At 48.1% G+C, this 20404-nt stretch overlaps 1 protein-coding gene across 1 annotated transcript; it reads right to left on the reverse strand.

Annotated features, from left to right (window-relative positions):
• Nucleotides 1-7905: 7905 nt before the first annotated feature.
• Nucleotides 7906-18642, reverse strand: LOC145361236 (putative G-protein coupled receptor 139). The gene is made up of 3 exons (XM_080216870.1): nt 18543-18642; nt 8397-9273; nt 7906-7966 (listed from the first exon to the last, which is right to left on the reverse strand). Exons 1-3 carry the CDS (start codon nt 18640-18642, stop codon nt 7906-7908), a joined length of 1038 nt encoding a protein of 345 aa, XP_080072996.1.
• Nucleotides 18643-20404: the final 1762 nt, after the last annotated feature.

The following is a 20404-nucleotide window of genomic DNA, read 5'->3' on the forward strand; positions in this document are numbered from 1 at the left end:
GTGTTCACTCTGTCTTTTCAATACAGTGTCACTGAACTGGTTGGGATCCCTGTGTCCTTTTCAGTTTGAGTGTCACAGGTCTGGCTGTATACATTGTATCCTTTGACATTCAGCGTCACAGGCCTGGCTGTGCTCGAAATGTTAGTTGAGATTCAAGCTCTCAGACCTGACAGGGTTCACTCTGTCCATTGAGATTCAGTTTCACACGCCTGGTTAGGATCAATGTGCTCCTTGAGATTCAGTGTTACAGGCCTGTCTGGTTTCACTGCGCCCTTTCAGATTTAGTGTCGCAGGCCTGGCTGGGATCCGTTCATCAGTTGTGATTCAGTTTCCCAGGCCTGGCTGTGTTCAAACTGTTACTTGTGATTCAGTGTCACAGGCCTCGTGTATACACTGTGTCCTTTGAGATTCAGTGTCACAGGCCTGGCTGGACTCATTCTGCCATTTGAGATTCAGTGTTACAGGTCTGGCAGGAATCACTGTGTATTTTGAGAGTCAGTGTCACAGGCCTGGCTGCGTTCGAAATGTTATTTGAGATTTAGTGTCACAGACTGGGCTGGGTTCTCTCTGTACTTTGAGATTCAGTGTCACAGATTTGGCTGTGTTCACTCTGCCCTTTCAGTTTCAGTGTCACGGGCCTGTTTGTGTTCACTGGATCCTTTATGTTTGAGCATCAGAGGCCTGGCTGGGTTCACTCTGTCCTTTGAGATTTAGTGCCACATGCCTGGCTCGGTTCACTGTGTCATTTGAGGTTCAGTGTCACAGGCTGGACTGGAGATGGAGAGAGTGTGGTGGCTTACTGAGTGCATTGAGACAGCATCACTACCTGATGGAGAGTCAGGTGGCTGAGTGCACTGAGACAGCATCACCAGCAGATATAGTGTGAGGTGGATCACTGAGTGCAGTGAGATAACATCAACAGCGGATGGAGAGAGTGGGGGATAACTGAGTGCAGTGATAGCATCTACAGCAAATGGAGAGAGGGGTAAATGAGTGCATTGAGTCAGCATCACCAGTAGATGGAGACAGTGAGTATTCTAACTGAGTGTAGTAAGGCAGGGATACCAGGAGATGGAGACAGTGAGGGGGTAACTGAGTGGACATGGACAGATTGCAGTGGTAAACAATAAGGATGTTTGTGGGATATTGCAGGTCACAGGCTGGGAGTTGGAACTGGGTAAACAGAAGGACAGCAGCAGGATGTGTGAGGTCACAGATTGGTGAATTGTCGCAGTAAATGAGGAGGTAGGCAAGATTTTGGAGGACACAGTCAATGTGGTGAAATATTGGGATAACGAAGGATAACAGAAGGCCTTTGTAGTACAAAGAATGATTGGTGATTTGTGGATAGCAGTGAGGATAATAACAGTGTTTGGGTGAGACAGAGAGATGTGTGAGAAGTAGAAAGAGTGAGCATAACAGTTGGATATGAGAGGACACAGGTAGATTGGTGAGACATAGTTAGCAGTGTGGATAATAGCAGGGTTTGGGGTGCCAGACAGATTGCTGAAATGTAGTAAATAATGATGATTACCATCAAATTTGTGAGGACACAGAGAGATGGGAGAAAGGCAATAGCAGTGAGGGTGACAACAGGAATTGGCAGGACACAGGCAGAATGGTGAAATGTTGTAATGAGTGAGGATAGGGCTAGGATTCTGAAAGACAGGCAGTTTCCTTTAACCTATCAAAGAATAAGGGTGACAGGAGGATTTGTCGGGATTTCAAATGTTGGGGATATATCCAGGCTTTCAGTGGACACTGACTGACTGGATATCAGTAAGCTTTACTGATTAGATATCAGTAAGCAGTGAGGATATCAGTTAGGTTTTGGAGGATAGGGATCCGTGTTAAAATGTAATAAACAATGTGGACAGCAGCAGGCTTCAGGGGAATCAGGCAGAATGGTGAAATGTAGTAAACATTGTGGATAAAAGCAGTGTTTCGGAGAACATGCACGGCTTGATGAAATGTTGGAAAGAGTGATGGTAGAGGCAGGATTTAGGAAGCTAATGAGATACTGTGAGGAAAACAACGGATTTGGAAGAGGCAGGAAATGGATGAAAAGTACTAAACTGTGCGGATAGTGGAGGATTTGTGTGTTAGGGGTAGTGCTGGAATGAAGCATGGTGCTGTGTTGAGTTGTAGGGGAAATACAGTTCTCTGTGTGGCGATCTAGAGCACAAAACTGAAGAGAAATGAATCAAACCGTGTATCTAACTGTCATAACCTTTATTCAACAGTTTAAGAATGGAAGCTGCTCCCAAATGGAACTCAAATACATATGACAATAATAAGCACCACATTTTGAATGATAATCCCGGCTCTGCTCCACAACGTAATGTGAAATAAGAGCTTGAACACAGTGCAATATCGGATATACATTATATTATGCTTCTTTTTGAACAGAATGCAGAACAAACTGAGAAGAAAAATCCAAATTCATTAAAAAAAGGGGGATGAGCGACTGAATCAGAAACTGCAATCCCGATATCTGGAGTTGAAGCATATTCCACACAGTGATATTTGTGGGAAGGTTAAGGGGTCTCCCCTTTGATGTAATACAGATTCATATATCTGAGGACACCACATCCTGGATTTGTTGATGACTATTATCTGAAACTGTAAAAGAAATAATGATAAATGCAACAAATTGCACAATCCGCTAAACACATTTCAATATTCCAGTCCAACCGGCTGTTTATTTTTCTCTAAAACACACAGCACCTTCTGTCTGATCCTTTCATTGTAATTCACCACTGGAAATACTGCAGGGTTTGGATCCTGCTGGATGGTAAGGAGAAGATAAGGAGAGTTTTAGACAACTACATTACTAGCGGTAGCTATTGGGAAATGTTAGGATGATGTGGAACTTCCTGGACATGAGAGATGATTAGACTGCACCCATTTCCTCTTACTCCTCAAGAGGCAAAACTCCAAGATCAGGGAAGCTAAAATCCCGCTCACTGGGATCATGCTTTGACCAGATTGTAGGTCAGAATTTAAGAAAAGACACGGGATTTTTTTTTAATCCCTTTTGAGTAGATCATTTGGTGAACAGTTAGAAATATAACAGGTTTGGAGACAGGGGTGACTGGGACAAGGCCTAAGGGAAGGTCTGTGATGGACAGGAGAGAAATGAGAGAAAAGTGAATCCCCCCGAGCCAAAGGGAATGGAGATTAAGAGAGAAAAGAAACAAAAGAAAAGAAGATGTGCCTGCTGACTGAAAGAAAGAGAACGGAATCAAATAAAAGGAAAGATAATGGACTCAGAGTTTACTTGCTGAAACTGTTAAACTGGATGTTGAGTCCAGAAGGCTGTCAAGTGTGTAGGGGGTGGCTGAAAGGGAGGATTTCCCCCAGACCTGCTCCAGAACCTGGTTAAAACAATCATCTGCTGGTCCAGGATGGATAGGGCTGGAGGGGGAGGCAGGGCTCACTCTGGCTGATCTGCTGTGGTCTTGTCCGTGCCCAGCTCGATCTGATCTGTGCAGCCCAACACACTGGATAATGTTTGGTAGGAAATGAAGATTAGAAATCTAACTAATGTGTCAACTCCTTCAGAGGGTCACACACTGTATTCTAACAAACTGAACTGGATTACACTGAATGGGAAGTCATGGAATGTCACCCTCACAGACTTCATGAATGAAGTACATTTTTGAGATGGATTCGGGGGTTGGGTGGGTGGGTAGGTTGAGGGGAACGGGGTGTTGGGGTAGGTGGGTGGGTGTGTGAATTAGATGCAGAAACCAGCCTGGTTGTTCCTACAAACAGGAGCTGATATCTATCTGTGTGTATGTGTGTCTGTGTCCCTGGGTACAGTTCCCAGAGAGTTGAAAATACTACATCTCTCTCTCTCTCTCTCTCTCTCTCTCTGCAGAGCTGCTGTTTACAGGCAGATTGGCAACAGTGATCTGAAGGAAACATCTCTCTCATTCGCTTCCTCTGCTCCCCCAATGTGTGCTTCTGCTCTCCAAAAGGTCTAAACTGTTTTATTTTTCGCAGCTCTGATCTGTCGTGACTCATTCACCATTAAACACAGGACACACACATTCACACACCGAGACAGACAACAACAGAGGTTGTTTTGGAAATCAGAAATTAAATTGTAAATGCAACAACAAAGAACTTTCCAAGAAATTGTTTGAGTTCAGGCAATTTAAGCAAAAAACGAACTTTGCAAAAATCAGCAAAAAATGCAAACCTGTAACCGATGGAGTTCTGGATGAACAAATGGTAAAATCCTCATTCAGGCCTGGTCTCGCCCTGCCTGGGCAAGGCTGCGAGTTACTTTAAACCCATTTTCCCTCAGCTCCCAGTATTGGTGATGTGAAGGAAGAGCCTTGGGATAAACTGTTTGCCTGGTGCTCAGTAAGCCACCCACCAACCCTCTCTCTCTCTCTCTCTCCGTCTTTCCCTCCCTGAAATTAAATTGTCACAATTCGCATTGGGGTTTTCCTTCACATTTTATTGAAAGATGAAATATAGATAGGAATGTCTGGGGAGAGGGAGAGGGGTGGGGTGCCAGGATTGGTAAGAACATTGGAGAGACAGAGACAGGGAAATTCTAAACCCCCCATCCAAATATAAATTCCTGGAGAAAGAGAGAGAGCAAAAAATAGAGTCACACAGCACAGGAACGGGCCACTGAGCCCACCAGGTCTTTGCTGGCCATCAAATCCCAATCTATACTGCTCCCATTCCCCAGCACTTGCTGCAGAGCCTACGATGCCTCAGCGATTAAAGAGCTTGAATTTACCCGATCCCGTTTCAAAGTGTTTATTTTTTCCTTCGAAACACTTTGTGGCCCGTCAGCAAAATTTTATTTTAAAAAAAAATGTCCTCATTGTTGCAGTGCGGGCAAAGGCCACAGGCCCAGTGTGTACACAGGAAGATCCCACAGCAGCAGCAGCAATGTGAACCCAGATCAGGTGGGACACTGTCCCTCCCATCACACCCTCACACTCTCATCTGCTGTGAGCCCCCTCCCCCACTCAGTACCCTGAGTGTGTGTGTGTGTGTGTGTGTCTGTGTCTGTGTCTGTGTGTTTGTGTGTGTGTGTGTGTGTGCGCGCGCGCGCGTGTGACTTTCCAAGTTTGCAGAAAGTGTTGAACTTCATCTAAAAAAGAAACCAAACCATTTTAAAAATAAAACCTCTGCGGTGCACAGCAAGATCCCTGAATTTCCTGTCAGTTGTTTTAAAACTCCTTTTCTAATTTGGTAAAACTTTATACAGAGAGAGAGTGAGGCAGAGAGGGGCTGAGACAGTGAAATTCACCCCCTCCCCCCCGGCACCCTCAGAATTGAATCATAACATGTAGGGCAGCACGGTGACACAGTGGATTAGCGCTGCTGCCTCACTGCTCCTGGGACCCGGTTACCAATCATGGCTTGGAGCACTGTGATCCTGTGTCTCTTCCCAATCCCTCGCTGCAACCCACCCACCTGACATCATACCATCTTTTCCTGCTTTCCCCTCTCTCTCCCTCCCTTTTTTTCCCCTCCCCTTCCCCGTCTGTCTTTCTCTCCCCCCTTCCCTACCTGTCGTTCTCTTTGTCTCTCCCCCACTTCACGTGTTTGTCTTTCTCTCATCCTTTTCCTCCCTCCCTGTCTTGTTTTTTTCTCTCGCCCTCCCACCATCTTTCACTGATGTCTCTGTCTCCCACTCCCTACACCTTCCTCTGTCTTTCTCTCTCTCTCTCTCTCTCGCCCCCCCTCCCCCATCGCAGCCATTCCCAAAGTAACCCGCACACTCTCGCCTGCTGTGAATCCCCTTCCCTACTCTTTACCCCGTGTGTGTCAGTCTGTCTGTATGTGACATCCCAAATTTCCATAAATTCTTGAACTCCCTCTTAATACTAAGCCAAACTTTTTTTTCACAACTTTCCTGTAATGCACAGCAAGCTCCCACAAGGTGCAGTCAGCTGGGTTGAACTAGAAGGCCCTGGTCACCCCATGCAGAACAACACACAGTTTACAGAATACTGATCAGAATGCTAGTCTTTGCAGCTTACCTGCTACTCAAGTCTTAAAGATGCAGACAATGTGAGTGGAGATAACATTAGCATAGGGTAAAGAGATGTGTGATAAATCACCTCTTCCCAGGTATGGTCAATCACCTCTTTCTGCATGACAGGTATGTAAACATATTTCCCTTGTGTACCGGCTGTTTTGACTCATTTTTTCTCGTGTAGAAGAGATACGACCCTATTACCCAACGCGCTGAGATGTGATCCCATTCCCGATTGGAACTTGGATATCATAGAATCCATTCCATATAACCCTGCACAACAGGAGAAAACCATTCAGCCCATCGAGTTTCTACTGACAACAATCTCACTTCGGCCTTATCCACGGGGCCCCACATATTTAACCCACTAATCAGTCTAACCCATACATCCCGGGACACTGAGAGGCAATTTAACATGGTCAATGCATCTTACCCGCAAATCTGCAGACTGTGATAGGAAACTGGGCAGCCGCAGGTAACACATGCAGACACGGTGTGAACCTACAGGATCCACACAGACAGTAACCCAAGCCGGGCATGGAACGCTGGTACCTGGAGCTGTGAGGGAGCAGTGCTTACCACTGTGCTAACTTATCTGCTAATATATTTAAAGTAACTGAACCTAGCATGATTGTGTCAGGTTGTTTCTAGAGATGTGGAATATAGAGGCACTTTTGTTGTGTGTGCACAGCATCTGCAGCTGAGAATCCATCTTTGCATGTTCTCAATGATCTTTGACAATTTGTATTTTGCCTCCCGAGCGACCCAGCATTTATTTCCTCTCACCACGTCATTTCCTCCAAAAAAGTGTGTTTTTTTTCTGATTTCATTTTTTATGCTTCATGGAGTTTTTTACGTTCTCATTGAAGTTTGTTTTTTCTCTCTCTATTTCCTTGCAAGGGTTCCATAACCTGGCAGGTTCTGAGTAGAACAGTCACTTCGAATGTCTGCCCGGGTTCGGAACTAAGGGACAATTTGACGTAGTCAATAAAGTTTTTTGTTTAAAGTTTATTTATTCCTCACAAGAAAAGCTAACATAAACGCCACAATAAATTTGTAGTGAAATTCCCCAAAATCGCCACAGTGCGGCGCTGGTTCAGGTCAATGAAACGAACCATCATGCCTTTCAGAATGTGGAACAAAATCAGAACACACGGAGGAAACCCATGCAGACACGACGAGAACGTGCAGGCTGCACACACAAAATGACACATACCAAGAATAGAACCAAGCCCCTGGAGTTGTGAGGCACTGCTGCTAACCGTGTCATTGTGCCACCCCATTGCAAGAAGTTTATATCTCGGCCAGCACATTCGAACAAGGAGATACACCCTCCTCTCTTGCCCAAGTGCAGTATACACCTTCCCTCAGCCATTGTTCATGATGTAGCACACCAACTCAACCATATCATCTGATGTATGCCCACATATCCCAGGGTGCATTTCACACATTGGTACCACCTAAGATGCTATTTATGCAGCAAATCTTCCCTCCCCCCTATGTACTTGCTATATTTTCTCTTCATTCAATAGTTTGCCTCAAATATTTCTTCTACTCCTCCCCAATTTTGGCGGCACGATGGCACAGCGGTTACCACTGCTGCCTCAGGGACCGGGTTTGATTCCTGGCTTGGGACACTGTCTGTGCGCAATCTGCATGTTCTTAGCTTGTCTATGTGTTTTTTTTTCCCCTCTGACGCTCTGACTTCCTCCCATACTGCGAAAGATGGGCTGGTTAGGTGCTTTGGCCATCCTAATTTTATTTGCGTGTGTAACGGAACAGGCGCCAGATTGTGGTGTCTGGAGGATTTTCACAGTAACTCCATTACAGTGTTAATGTTTGCCTATTCGTGGCACTAATTAATAAACCTCTTAAAAACGCTGCATGTAATATCACAACAGACAATACATATGTAGCATCTGCCCAGTTCCCTGTTGCAGTTGCTGTATCAGACTGGCTTTCTACAGCATCGACACCGCAGGTTATAATTGGCCATATCCAAACGTGCAACTCCAGTTAACAGCCAAGCCACAATACTAAATGTTAATCCATTCTCCTGATGCACCTGGTATCACTTCAAATTCCCGACGCCACGGAATATATTCGATCAAAACGTCATAACTGAGGAACTTCATGTATTTTTCTGCTTTTCCTGGTTACCTGACATTCATATTTCGCTTCCTGAAACTATTTTCTACTTATTTTATGCCCAATTGGTGACTATCAAATCTTAGTATCTTCTAATCAGAATGGGGCCTCACTATTCCTGAGAAAATTAAAATCAGCCTCGAGCCAATCATCAGAACAGCAGCACATACCAATCATTACATTTAATGTAACGTTTCCAATTGTTTTAATTCCGTTATGCCCGTCAATGAATTACAGATTAAAGGGATTTTTCAAGGTATTTTTCAACTGCTCTCTGAATTTTGTCTGTGTCACTGCATAAATGCAAGTATTTGTGCAACAACTCAGAAGCTGCATCATGAATCCCAATTCCTGCACAAACCAATGGAGATACATGTATTCATATCCCAAAAAATACATCCGGTTATATATCGTAAATAGCATAATCATCGACCATAATATAATGAAATTGGCTGAAATAACAAACAGTAAAATGATTGATTTCCTTCGAACTTCCATCTCTGGGTCTTTAGAGCTCTCCCCACTGTTGTGAGCCCGGAGTCTTCTGCGGGCTCTGCTGGACAGGACAATGTGTCTGACGGTGAAAAGATTAAGCAGCAAAATCAGGACAAAAGGAACTGCCGGGGTTAGAATATTATGAAGAAACTCAATTGTTCCCCAGACCAAAGAAATCATATCCTTGCCACTTACGAAGCAAAACCAAGGTCGGTTTCCCTTCCAATACTCGTCTGTGAGCATAAAATACCAGGAAATGTTTTTTAAGCAACTCAATGTTGTCACTGTCCCTAAAACAACAGTCGCCGTTTTCTCAGTGCAATATTTTGTTTTTAGCTTTTTGCAGCAAATCGCTATAAATCGATCGACAGTGAAAGTGACAGTGAACCAGACAGAACAGTCGGTGGCTGCAAAAAGGAAGACGGCGTGAATGTTGCATGTGGGGATGGACAACAGGAATTGAAATTGCTCCTTAAAAACGATTGGAATGTGCCTCAATATGAGGTCGAATATCACGACCATTAGATCCGCTGCTGCCATGGCGATAAGGTAACGTGTCACACATTTAGAAAGACCACATTTTCCTCGGGACAGGATCACAATTGTCAGTAAATTGACTGTGGGGAAGTGAAAGAAACTCGGTTACTCACAGTCAGGCTCAAAGTAAAATTACCACATTAATCGAGTACTAATTGCATTATCAAATGTGTTGATGTGGGGCATTGCAGTTGATGCATTCTAACTGGATTTCAGGAAGGATTTTGGCAAGATCCCGATTGGGAATCTGCTCAATAAGTTAATAACATATAGGAAGAAGGCCACTCGACAAACTAGAGAGGAAGGTGCAGGAGTCATATTTGAAGCTGGTTCTTGTAATGGAAACTTGCGTGCAGGGGTGTACAATAATGACTTGTGTGGGCTCTTTGCTATTTGTAGTGAACGTTAATCATGTTCACCTTAACAGTGAAGATATGAACATGAAGTTCACAGAAGGTATGCAAATTTATAATGGGGTCAATCTTGAGGAAGATTACAGAATTGTACAAACGGGTTGGGCAATTTGATAAACCAGTGGCAACTTAAAATTAAACTTGACACGTATGAACAGACACATTTTTGCATTCCAACAAGGCAAGAGAATGTACAATGAATGACAGGATGCAGGAAGTCCAAAGAGCCGAACGAAAGGTGGGGTATATAAAGAACAAAGAACAAAAACTGCCCGGGAAACAGGCCCTTCGGCCCAACGAGCCCGCGCCGCCATCTTAACACCCATGACCCTTGTCTAATGATTTATGGCCATCCACATTGAGGGAAACTAATTTAGGGACAATGTATTACTGCCAATCAGCCTAAATGCACATCATTGTGGTGTGGGAGGAAACCGGAGCACCCGGAGAAAACACACGCAAGCACGGGGAGAATGCGCAAACTCCCACAGACACCGGCCCAAATCCATGTGTCCGCACAACAATCAGTGATAGTCACTGAGCTGTCGTCTTGCCCAGTATCTGGTCCAGTTTCGGCACACACTAACGACATGAAGCACTAGGCCAATCTCGAACAACCAAGAGCAGCCCAAGTACGACCCATGGCGTTTTTGCCCCTCGTTGGACACAAGACTTAAAACCTGAATGAAAAGAGATATAGTACCATAACATTGTTATTGTACCATATCCATTCATGTATGTAGGAAGGTACACAACGCTGTGGCACAGGCTGTTAAGAGGGCGCCGAATTTATTTGCGCTACATCCCTTCATTAGCCACAGAGGAGAGATTTAGTGGAGGGAGGTATGACTGGGCTATCTAAAACAACCATTCGTCCACAAATGGAGAACGGTGTGCAGTTCTATTCGCCATGCTGGACGGAGCATGTGATTGCATTCCAGAGGGCGCAGTAGCGATTTTCTAGGATATCGCCCGTGTTAATTCGTTTCAGATGTGAAGAGAGAATGGTTTGGCTAGGATTTTTATGCTTCCATCAAAGTACGTTGAACAGATACTTCACTGAACATCGTGAGAGGCATAAATGTAGATCAGAAGGAAATGTCACCCCAAGTAGAGGGGCCAATTGCCAAGGGAATAGATTAAAGGAACGAAGCAGGATTTCTTTAATGTCGGGGTTTCGATGTAAAGCGTTTTCACCAGAAAGACAGTGGGAATCTGGAACCCGCTGCCTATGTGGGTGGGAGAGGTGGAAACATTCAGACCATGTATGAAGAAATTAGACGGTCACTTCAAGCAGCACATCAACCAAGACTATGGGGAAAAAGACGATAATTGAGATTGCAATATACAGTTGGCTAATGGCTGGCAGAGGTACAATGGGCCGAAAAGCCACTTTGTGTTCTAATATTCTATGATCCGAGTTATTGTCCAGGAGCCAAGGTATATCAGCAAGATCTTGGATAACAGAAGATATGGGTGAGTTAGCAACGGACAACAACCTGATCGAGAACTTTGATATTTTGTAGGCAAGTTTGCGAATGGTTCGAGTAGGAGTGTTTTCGAATACCCAAGGATGGATGTCAAAAAAGTAACTTCAAGCAACAGATGAGGTGAGACAGGGAAATGGCACAGTTCAGAGATCTTACAGTGTTGGACATGAACAGCTGTGGTAATGGGACACATAATAGGTTGGATGATATTTTGGATGCCAGATTGGCACTGAGATTCTGACAAAGTGATGCATCCTCAGCACACTTTCAGAGATGTTACGGCAGGCTTTCTGACGGAGGGTGAATGCACTGTTCTTACAAGATACAAAAAAAATGAAGGAGCTGAATGTTTTGCAGACTGTACATATTCGTTCTCTCAAATTATTCCAGGGAACAGGAATTATGCAGTTAAACGGACAAATTGATGAATGTGGGAATGTTATCTTGCCGCAGGGAAGATAAGCAGAACGTTTTGTAAAGGGTTTAACATCACGTTGTGTTTATATATACACAATACAATGTTGATATTACCAAGATGCTTTAAGTGAAATTGATGATTGAGATGATCTGGGATTTGAACTCAGTTCACTGTCAAAGGGGAGACCTCAGCTCCTGCTCTGCGACAGGACTGGAATCAGTGAGCATGAAAGCACAGATTGTGAGGATAACTGAAGACAATGGATACAGTGTTCCCAAAATACTGGGGTCCCTCCAACTGTTATCCTCACCGTGAGTTCCAGTGAAGAAATCTCACACAGGAAATTCGCAATCATCGTCTGTTCAATCATCGATTCCCAGCCAGGGTCAATGGAAGTGGAGTGTCTGAAGAATGGGGAAGCCACACATTCAGGAATTGTCACCTCTCTCCCGTGAAGTGAACGGGAACTTCTCGGCCAGCATTCAGCTGACAGTCTCCGCTGGGGAATGGTTCAGCAAAGCGGTCTATACCTGCCAGGTCACTCACCAAGGAAACACTCAGAGTCAGAACATCAGCGCATCTCAGGGTAAGAGACTCAAACAGAGGACAACATATATCATTGTGATGTTCATCGGAATTAGGGATCTATTACAGTTGCTACAAAGGAGACAACAACTTCTAAGTTATTGTCATGTAGTTTGCTGCATTAGATGTCTTGAAGAAGGCTTATAGTGTGTTAGTGCTTATTAACAGGGGGTCTGAGTTTAAGAGCCGTGGGGTTATGCTGCAACTGTACAGGGCCTTGGTGAGACCACATTTGGAATATTGTGTGCAGTTCTGGTCACCTCACTATAAGAAGGATGTAGAAGCATTGGAGAGAGTGCAGAGGAGATTTACCTGGATGCTGCCTGGTTTGGAGGGTAGGTCTTGTGAGGAAATGTTGAGGGAGCTGGGGCTTTTCTCTTTGGAGTGGAGGAGGATGAGAGGCGACCTAATAGAGGTTTATAAGATGATGAGGGGGAATTGATAGAGTGATGGTTCAGAGATTATTTCCTCGGGTGGATGTAGCTGTTACTAGGGGGGGCATTACTATAAGGTTGATGGTGGGAGATATCGGAGGGATGTCCGAGGTAGATTCTTCACTCAGAGAGTGGTTGGGGTGTGGAATGCACTGCCTGCTGTGATAGTGGAGTCGGACACTTTAGGAACTTTCAAGCAGTTATTGGATAGGCAGATGAAGCGCACCAGAATGATAGGGAGTGGGATAGACTGATCTTGGGATTGGACATAGCTCGGCACAACATTGAGGGCCGAAGGGCCTGTACTGTGCTGTAATGTTCTATGTTTGTATGTAAATGCATCACTGTGTCAATCTCCAGTGTAAGTGTACTAGTCAATATTTAGTATTCGGTGCATTAATGTTCCCCCCTGAACTAAACGACTCTGGGCCGAGTGATATTTTTACGGGGAGTTTGGTGTGTTGATGAGTGAAAAGTGAACTGAAGGCGATGTTATTGGGTTTAGATCAAAGAAGAAGGGAGGAGCCTGATGCGGAGCATCACAAACCAGAAAACCAAAAAGACAAAGTCGATCAGTTGGGCCGAATGGCCTGATTCTGTGCTGTAAACTTTCTGAATCTCTCCACTCCGCACCCCCCGAGTTATTTGAGGAAACAATTGTGTTCACCTCTCCTCCAAGCTGCAAATCAAATATGGGAACAGTTAAAATCAGAAGCGAAGCACATTTCCCTGAGATCTAACCAGTGGTTTCATTGTCTCCAGAATTCTCCAGTTTATTGACATTTATTGTACATTTTCTGCAGATCCAAATCCGCGGGAACCGGTCGTCTCTGTCCTCCTGCCCTCGGCAGAAGATGTCTCCGCTCAGAGTTTCATCTCCCTCAGCTGCTTAGTGAGAGGTTTCTCCCCCCGAGAGATCTTCGTCAAGTGGACCATCAACGACAAGCCGGTGAATCCCGGGAACTACAGGAACACCGAGGTGGTGGCGGAGGACGGCGATAGCTCCTTCTTCATGTACAGCCTGTTATCCATTGCAGCAGAGGAATGGTCCAGCGGTGCTTCTTACTCCTGTGTGGTGGGACATGAGGCCATCCCCTTGAAGATCACCAACAAAACAGTTGACAAATCCAGCGGTAAACCCAGTTTTGTGAACATTTCCCTTGCACTGATGGACACGGTTAATTCATGTCAATGAGAGTCACTCACTTGCATTAAAAACTACAATAAAAAGAATAAAAACATTTTCCTCTAACGATCAATGAAATACCCAATTGTTGAACTGGTTGTTTTTCAGTTTTACTTCCATATCTTTGATTTTGAGACAGATATTTTCATGTCTGGGACCCAACATTGTTGACCCAGTGCTCCCAGCGGAGATAGACACTGGGTCAGGGATAGAATAGAGCACATTCATTACAGGATTCTGCAAAATATCTTCACTGACTCTCTTCCCGCTGAGGGGGAAACAATCCCACATTTTTAACATGTCTGACATACAAACACAACATTTAGATCTCTGTGTCCCTGCTTCTCTCATTGACCACCTCTTTAAGCTGCTGCACCGCACCCACTGGGAACTGAAGTGAGGGTCACACACAAAAAACCATGGAGAAATATTCCCCCCATCGGATTGAGGGAGAGTGAAATTGTTCACATCCTGGATTCCCACTAACCCAGCAGAGAGAGGGGAGGAGCAGGAGCTAATCCATGTCCCAAAACTTCCTCAATGAAAAGAGGAGGGATGTCATTATTGAATCCACTCACCTCCACCTCTTCAGTGGTTCGAACCATCAGGGACATTGTACCACCGGGTAGAGAGAGGGAAGCTCTGGGCTCACTCTCCTCCCTCTCCTGTGTTTGGAAGGGAACAGTTCTCTACTATAAGGACCCAGTTGCCAACAGTACAAATTAGTTTCCGGTTTACTTGCTACAGATTTTGAAGTATCATTATCTTAATCAGTGAAATATATATATACTAATGCAACATAATTCTAAAATGTCTCAACACTGCTGTTCCTGTTAACCATGTGCTGGCATTGATTTCCCAGAGTACAAATTTAAACAAGTCATAGATTCCTCTCCGGGTTTGAACTGTTCTGTCCCTGAGGTCTCTGAGATACAGCAATGTATTATTTCATTCTCTCTCCTGATATCACCGTGCCCCTCACATAAAATACATTTCTACAGCAAAACATTGAAAATATGTTCCATTATTCGGATTGTCTGGATCATATTCAGTTCACTACTGTCGGTGAAACTTGGAGCAAAAGTCACCCAGAGATCGCCCTGCCTCCATCTGCTGGTGATGCCGTCTCAATGCACCCAGAGATCACCCTGCCTCCATCTGCTGGTGATGCTGTCTCAATGCACCCAGAGCCCACCCTGCCTCCATCTGCTGGTGATGCTGTCTCAATGCACCCAGAGATCACAGCGCCTCCATCTGCTGGTGATGCTGTCTCAATGCACCCAGAGATCACCCTGCCTCCATCTGCTGGTGATGCTGTCTCAATGCACCCAGAGCCCACCCTGCCTCCATCTGCTGGTGATGCCGTCTCAATGCACCCAGAGATCACCCTGCCTCCATCTGCTGGTGATGCTGTCTCAATGCACCCAGAGATCACACCGCCTCCATCTGCTGGTGATGCCGTCTCAATGCACCCAGAGATCACCCTGCTTCCATCTGCTGGCGATGCTGTCTCAATGCACCCAGAGCCCACCCTGCCTCCATCTGCTGGTGATGCTGTCTCAATGCACCCAGAGATCACAGCGCCTCCATCTGCTGGTGATGCTGTCTCAATGCACCCAGAGCCCACCCTGCCTCCATCTGCTGGTGATGCCATCTCAATGCACCCAGAGATCACTCTGCCTCCATCTGCTGGTGATGCTGTCTCAATGCACCCAGAGCCCACCCTGCCTCCATCTGCTGGTGATGCTGTCTCAATGCACCCAGAGATCACACCGCCTCCATCTGCTGGTGATGCCGTCTCAATGCACCCAGAGATCACCCTGCCTCCATCTGCTGGTGATGCTGTCTCAGTGAAACTTGGAGCAAAAGTCACCCAGAGATCACCCTGCCTCCATCTGCTGGTGATGCCGTCTCAATGCACCCAGAGATCACCCTGCCTCCGTCTGCTGGTGATGCCGTCTCAATGCACCCAGAGATCACCCTGCCTCCATCTGCTGGTGATGCTGTCTCAATGCACCCAGAAATCACACCGCCTCCATCTGCTGGTGATGCCGTCTCAATGCACCAGAGATCTGCCTCCATCTGCTGGTGATGCCGTCTCAATGCACCCAGAGCCCACCCTGCCTCCATCTGCTGGTGATGCCGTCTCAATGCACCCAGAGATCACACCGCCTCCATCTGCTGGTGATGCCGTCTCAATGCACCCAGAGATCACACCGCCTCCATCTGCTGGTGATGCCGTCTCAATGCACCCAGAGATCACACCGGGAAAGTGGAACTGATCCACTTCTGATCAGCCATGACCTTATTGAATGGCGGGGCAGGCTCGAAGGGCTAGGTGGCCTACTCCTGCTCCCATTTCTTATGTTCTTATGGATTGACAGTGGTAAACATTCGCAAATCATTTGGAAGTTGGAAGCATCATTCCGCTGCGACACGCAGCAGTGTTGATAGGTGTTTAATTGATTGAATCCACACAACTCAGGATTGTTATGGTCCACGGTCCACCGTACTTGCTGGACAAATCTCGTGGAATCCCCAAACTAGTATGGATTCGATATCTGCCACCAATGTCGAACAGGTTGGCCCTGCTGCAACCGGCTGAGTTGGAGAGTCAGGGAGTCTCCAACCCTTCCGGGGGCATTCCGACGTGGCGAGTTTTCGTCGGAACCCCAACTATACCGGTGGTGGAAAGGCCATAACATCGCACTGTATTTCAGCGATGGCTGGTAACTTGGGAATGTCCCTGTGCTGTAATTTTCTCTGTTCTTTGTACTGCCATTGTTCTTTACCCAAAACTGAGCTTCAGCCCCTGTTAGCTGTGTATTTAACCACTCCATCTCTGACACCTTCTCCAGACACACAACCCTGTGAGATGTCTGTACTGATCTTATTGTGGCATCATGAGTGTTCCACATGCAACATGACTTGTATCTATAAATTCTCATCTTCAACAGTTCAATTGAAATTTCAAGGCAAGCAGAGCTTTTTTGGAGCAGAATGGTTGATATTCCCATCCCCTTTAATGTGAACAAGTTGTTTCTGATTTCCCTACAGAGCTTGTCTATGAAACAATGACTGAACACAGGGGGTGAATGTGAGGGGGTTCCCAGTGTCTCTGAGCAGCTGAACAGGGGAAGCCTTTGGGCAGAGACTGTGCTGCTGCTATTTCCCTTCCGGGCCACCGGGGGTCGCTGTAACACGCCCGGGCGCTGCTCCGCCCAGTGTCACCTCTTGCCCACTCCGGCGCGGCCGCTGCTCGTTGGCGGAACATCCGGGTCCTGAAAAGAGGCGGGACAGCCGCCATATTGCAGTGACGTCACCATCAGCCCCTCCCCCCCGTCGAGGAAAAAGCGACAGTTCAGAAATGTAGAAAGTGAGAGAAATTCCCACCCGGAAATCCCGCCCGGAGCGGAATTAAAATTAAATAAAGTACATATTTTTATAAAGAGGCAGGTGGCGGAACCGCGCATGTGCTGCAGTATTTTCCCAGAGCGCACCGCGCGGGTGTGATTGTAAAACAGACGGAATGAAAAAAAAGAAGCGATTTTCCCGAATGGAGAAGGAACCGAAAGTCTGACGGGTGAGGATGTGAATAAGAATCATCAAGATTCAAAATATTAAAAGATTCAAATGTAACTGTCTGGGCGCATGTGCAGGAGGGGAATTCCCCCAGAGTGCAGCGCGCGGGACGCCGTCTCCCCTGGCAACGCAAGATGGACGCCGGCCGTCTCCCCTGGCGACGCAAGATGGACGCCAGCCGTCTCCCCTGGCAACGCAAGATGCGGCGGGTGTGAGTGTGGCGCAAGCGCAGTGAGGTCTGCCTGCAGCCCATTGTCCAGACTGCCCCCCAGCGGATGTGGTGGGGATGGCCCTGTCTTTTAGGAGTAACCCCTGTCCATTAGGAGTGACCCCTATCCATTAGGAGTGACCCCTGTCAATTAGGGGTGACCCCTGTCAATCCATTAGGAGTGACCCCTGTCCATTAGGAGTGACCCCTGTCAATTAGGGGTGACCCCTGTCCATTAGGAGTGATCCCTGTCAATTAGGGGTGACCCCTGTCAATCCATTAGGAGTGACCCCTGTCCATTAGGAGTGACCCCTGTCAATTAGGGGTGACCCCTGTCCGTTAGGAATGACCCCTGTCCATTAGGAGTGACCCCTGTCAATCCATTAGGAGTGACCCCTGTCAATTAGGGGTGACCCCTGACCATTAGGGGTGACCCCTGTCCATTAGGAGTGACCCCTGTCAATCCATTAGGAGTGGCCCCTGTCCATTAGGAGTGACCCCTGTCAGTTAGGGGTGACCCCTGTCAGTTAGGGGTGACCCTTGACCATTAGGGGTGACCCCTGTCCATTAGGAGTGACCCCTGTCCATTATGGGTGAGCCCTGTCCATTAGGAGTGACCCCTGTCAATTAGGGGTGGCCCCTGTCCATTAGGAGTGACCCCTGTCAATTAGGGGTGGCCCCTGTCCATTAGGTGTGACCCCTGTCAATTAGGGGTGACCCCTGTCAATCCATTAGGAGTGACCCCTGTCCATTAGGAGTGACCCCTGTCAATTAGGGGTGACCCCTGTCCATTAGGGGTGACCCCTGTCAATTAGGAGTGACCCCTGTCCATTAGGAGTGACCCCTGTCAATTAGGAGTGACCCCTGTCCATTAGGAGTGACCCCTGTCAATTAGGGGTGACCCCTGTCCATTAGGAGTGACCCCTGTCAATTGGGGGTGACCCCTATCCACGTACTGACTGATCCGGTGATGAGGCAGGGGGCGGAGCTTGTCCCGAGAGGCGTGGGGGGGGCGCTAGACGTCACTGCCCACGCCCAGCACGTGACCTAGATCTGCCGAATAGGCGAGCGCAAAACCAGCCGCCGCCGCCGTCGCCTGGACTCCAGGCGCCGTTCCGCCTCTGACTGCGCATGCGGGCCTTTCCCCGCGGCGGGAAGACCCGAATTTTTTTTTTGAACAACGGTGAAGCAATTCAACTTCAACGGCGCCGCCTCTTGCCGGCCGGGGTCGTCCCCAATGGCAACGAATCCACAGCTTCGTCACCGTCTGCCCGGCTCCACCCACTCTGCCGGAGCGGGGTTCCAATTGGCTGTGTTCGTTTGACGGACAGCGGAGGACACCAATCAGGGCGCGGCGAGGTCCCCGCGCCAGTGGGTGAAAGCCGCTCGCGGTCACGTGGGCGCGGCCGTTTAACGGTTTCTGCACGCGGCCGGAGGGGGGGTGCTGACGTCAGTGCCCGTCACCCCGGGATCTGACCAATCGGCGAGGCGGAAACCAGACGCTGCGCCGAGTGCGCCTGCGCGGACTCCTCTTCCGGCGGAGTGTTGTCGGTCAGTGCGGGGGGGGATTTGTGAATAAAGGTAAGGAATTAACGGCCGGGAAAAAGTTTCAACTTCGGGATTAAAATGGTGATTTACTGTGTAAATACAGCATGTCCCTGTATAATATTAACCGAGCCGGGGGGACGGTCAGTTACACTGTGAGGCGGCACGGTGGGGGCTCGATGGTCGGTGCTGCGCTCACACAGCGAGGGAGGCCCCGGCTTCAATTGGCTGCCAAGGGCTCGGTGTCTGATCTCCCCGACTCCGTCCTCCCCGGGTTACTCACTGTCTGATCTCCCCGACCCCGTCCTCCCCGGGTTACTCACTGTCTGATCTCCCCGACTCCATCCTCCCCGGGTTACTCACTGTCTGATCTCCCCGACTCCATCCTCCCCGGGTTACTCACTGTCTGATCTCCCCGACCCCGTCCTCCCCGGGTTACTCACTGTCTGATCTCCCCGACCCCGTCCTCCCCGGGTTACTCACTGTCTGATCTCCCCGACCCCGTCCTCCCCGAGTTACTCACTGTCTGATCTCCCCGACTCCGTCCTCCCCGGGTTACTCACAGTCTGATCTCCCCGACTCCATCCTCCCCGGGTTACTCACTGTCTGATCTCCCCGACTCCGTCCTCCCCGGGTTACTCACTGTCTGATATCTCCGACTCCGTCCTCCCCGGGTTACTCACTGTCTGGTCTCCCCGACTCCGTCCTCCCCGGGTTACTCACTGTCTGATCTCCCCGACCCCGTCCTCCCCGGGTTACTCACTGTCTGATCTCCCCGTCTCCGTCCTCCCCGGGTTACTCACTGTCTGATCTCCCCGACCCCGTCCTCCCCGGGTTACTCACTGTCTGATCTCCCCGACCCCGTCCTCCCCGGGTTACTCACTGTCTGATCTCCCCGACCCCGTCCTCCCCGGGTTACTCACTGTCTGATCTCCCCGACCCCGTCCTCCCCGGGTTACTCACTGTCTGATCTCCCCGACCCCGTCCTCCCCGGGTTACTCACTGTCTGATCTCCCCGACCCCGTCCTCCCCGGGTTACTCACTGTCTGATCTCCCCGACCCCGTCCTCCCCGGGTTACTCACTGTCTGATCTCCCCGACCCCGTCCTCCCCGGGTTACTCACTGTCTGATCTCCCCGACCCCGTCCTCCCCGGGTTACTCACTGTCTGATCTCCCCGACCCCGTCCTCCCCGGGTTACTCACTGTCTGGTCTCCCCGACTCCGTCCTCCCCGGGTTACTCACTGTCTGATCTCCCCGACCCCGTCCTCCCCGGGTTACTCACTGTCTGGTCTCCCCGACCCCGTCCTCCCCGGGTTACTCACTGTCTGGTCTCCCCGACCCCGTCCTCC

The sequence above is a fragment of the Carcharhinus amblyrhynchos genome, chromosome 34 (assembly GCF_965287045.1).
Source record: "Carcharhinus amblyrhynchos chromosome 34, sCarAmb.v2.hapA, whole genome shotgun sequence".
In the NCBI taxonomy this organism is placed as follows: domain Eukaryota; kingdom Metazoa; phylum Chordata; class Chondrichthyes; order Carcharhiniformes; family Carcharhinidae; genus Carcharhinus; species Carcharhinus amblyrhynchos.

Coding starts and splice junctions, on each gene's coding strand:
- LOC145361236 (XM_080216870.1), bottom strand. CDS start 18,642: ATGCGCAGTCAGAGGCGGAACGGCGCCTGGAGTCCAGGCGACGGCGGC. Junction 9,274..18,542: donor ATCTAGGTCACGTGCTGGGC/GTGGGCAGTGAC, acceptor ACTTCCCCACAG/TCAATTTACTGACAATTGTG. Junction 7,967..8,396: donor TTGAAAAATCCCTTTAATCT/GTAATTCATTGA, acceptor GTAGAAAGCCAG/TCTGATACAGCAACTGCAAC.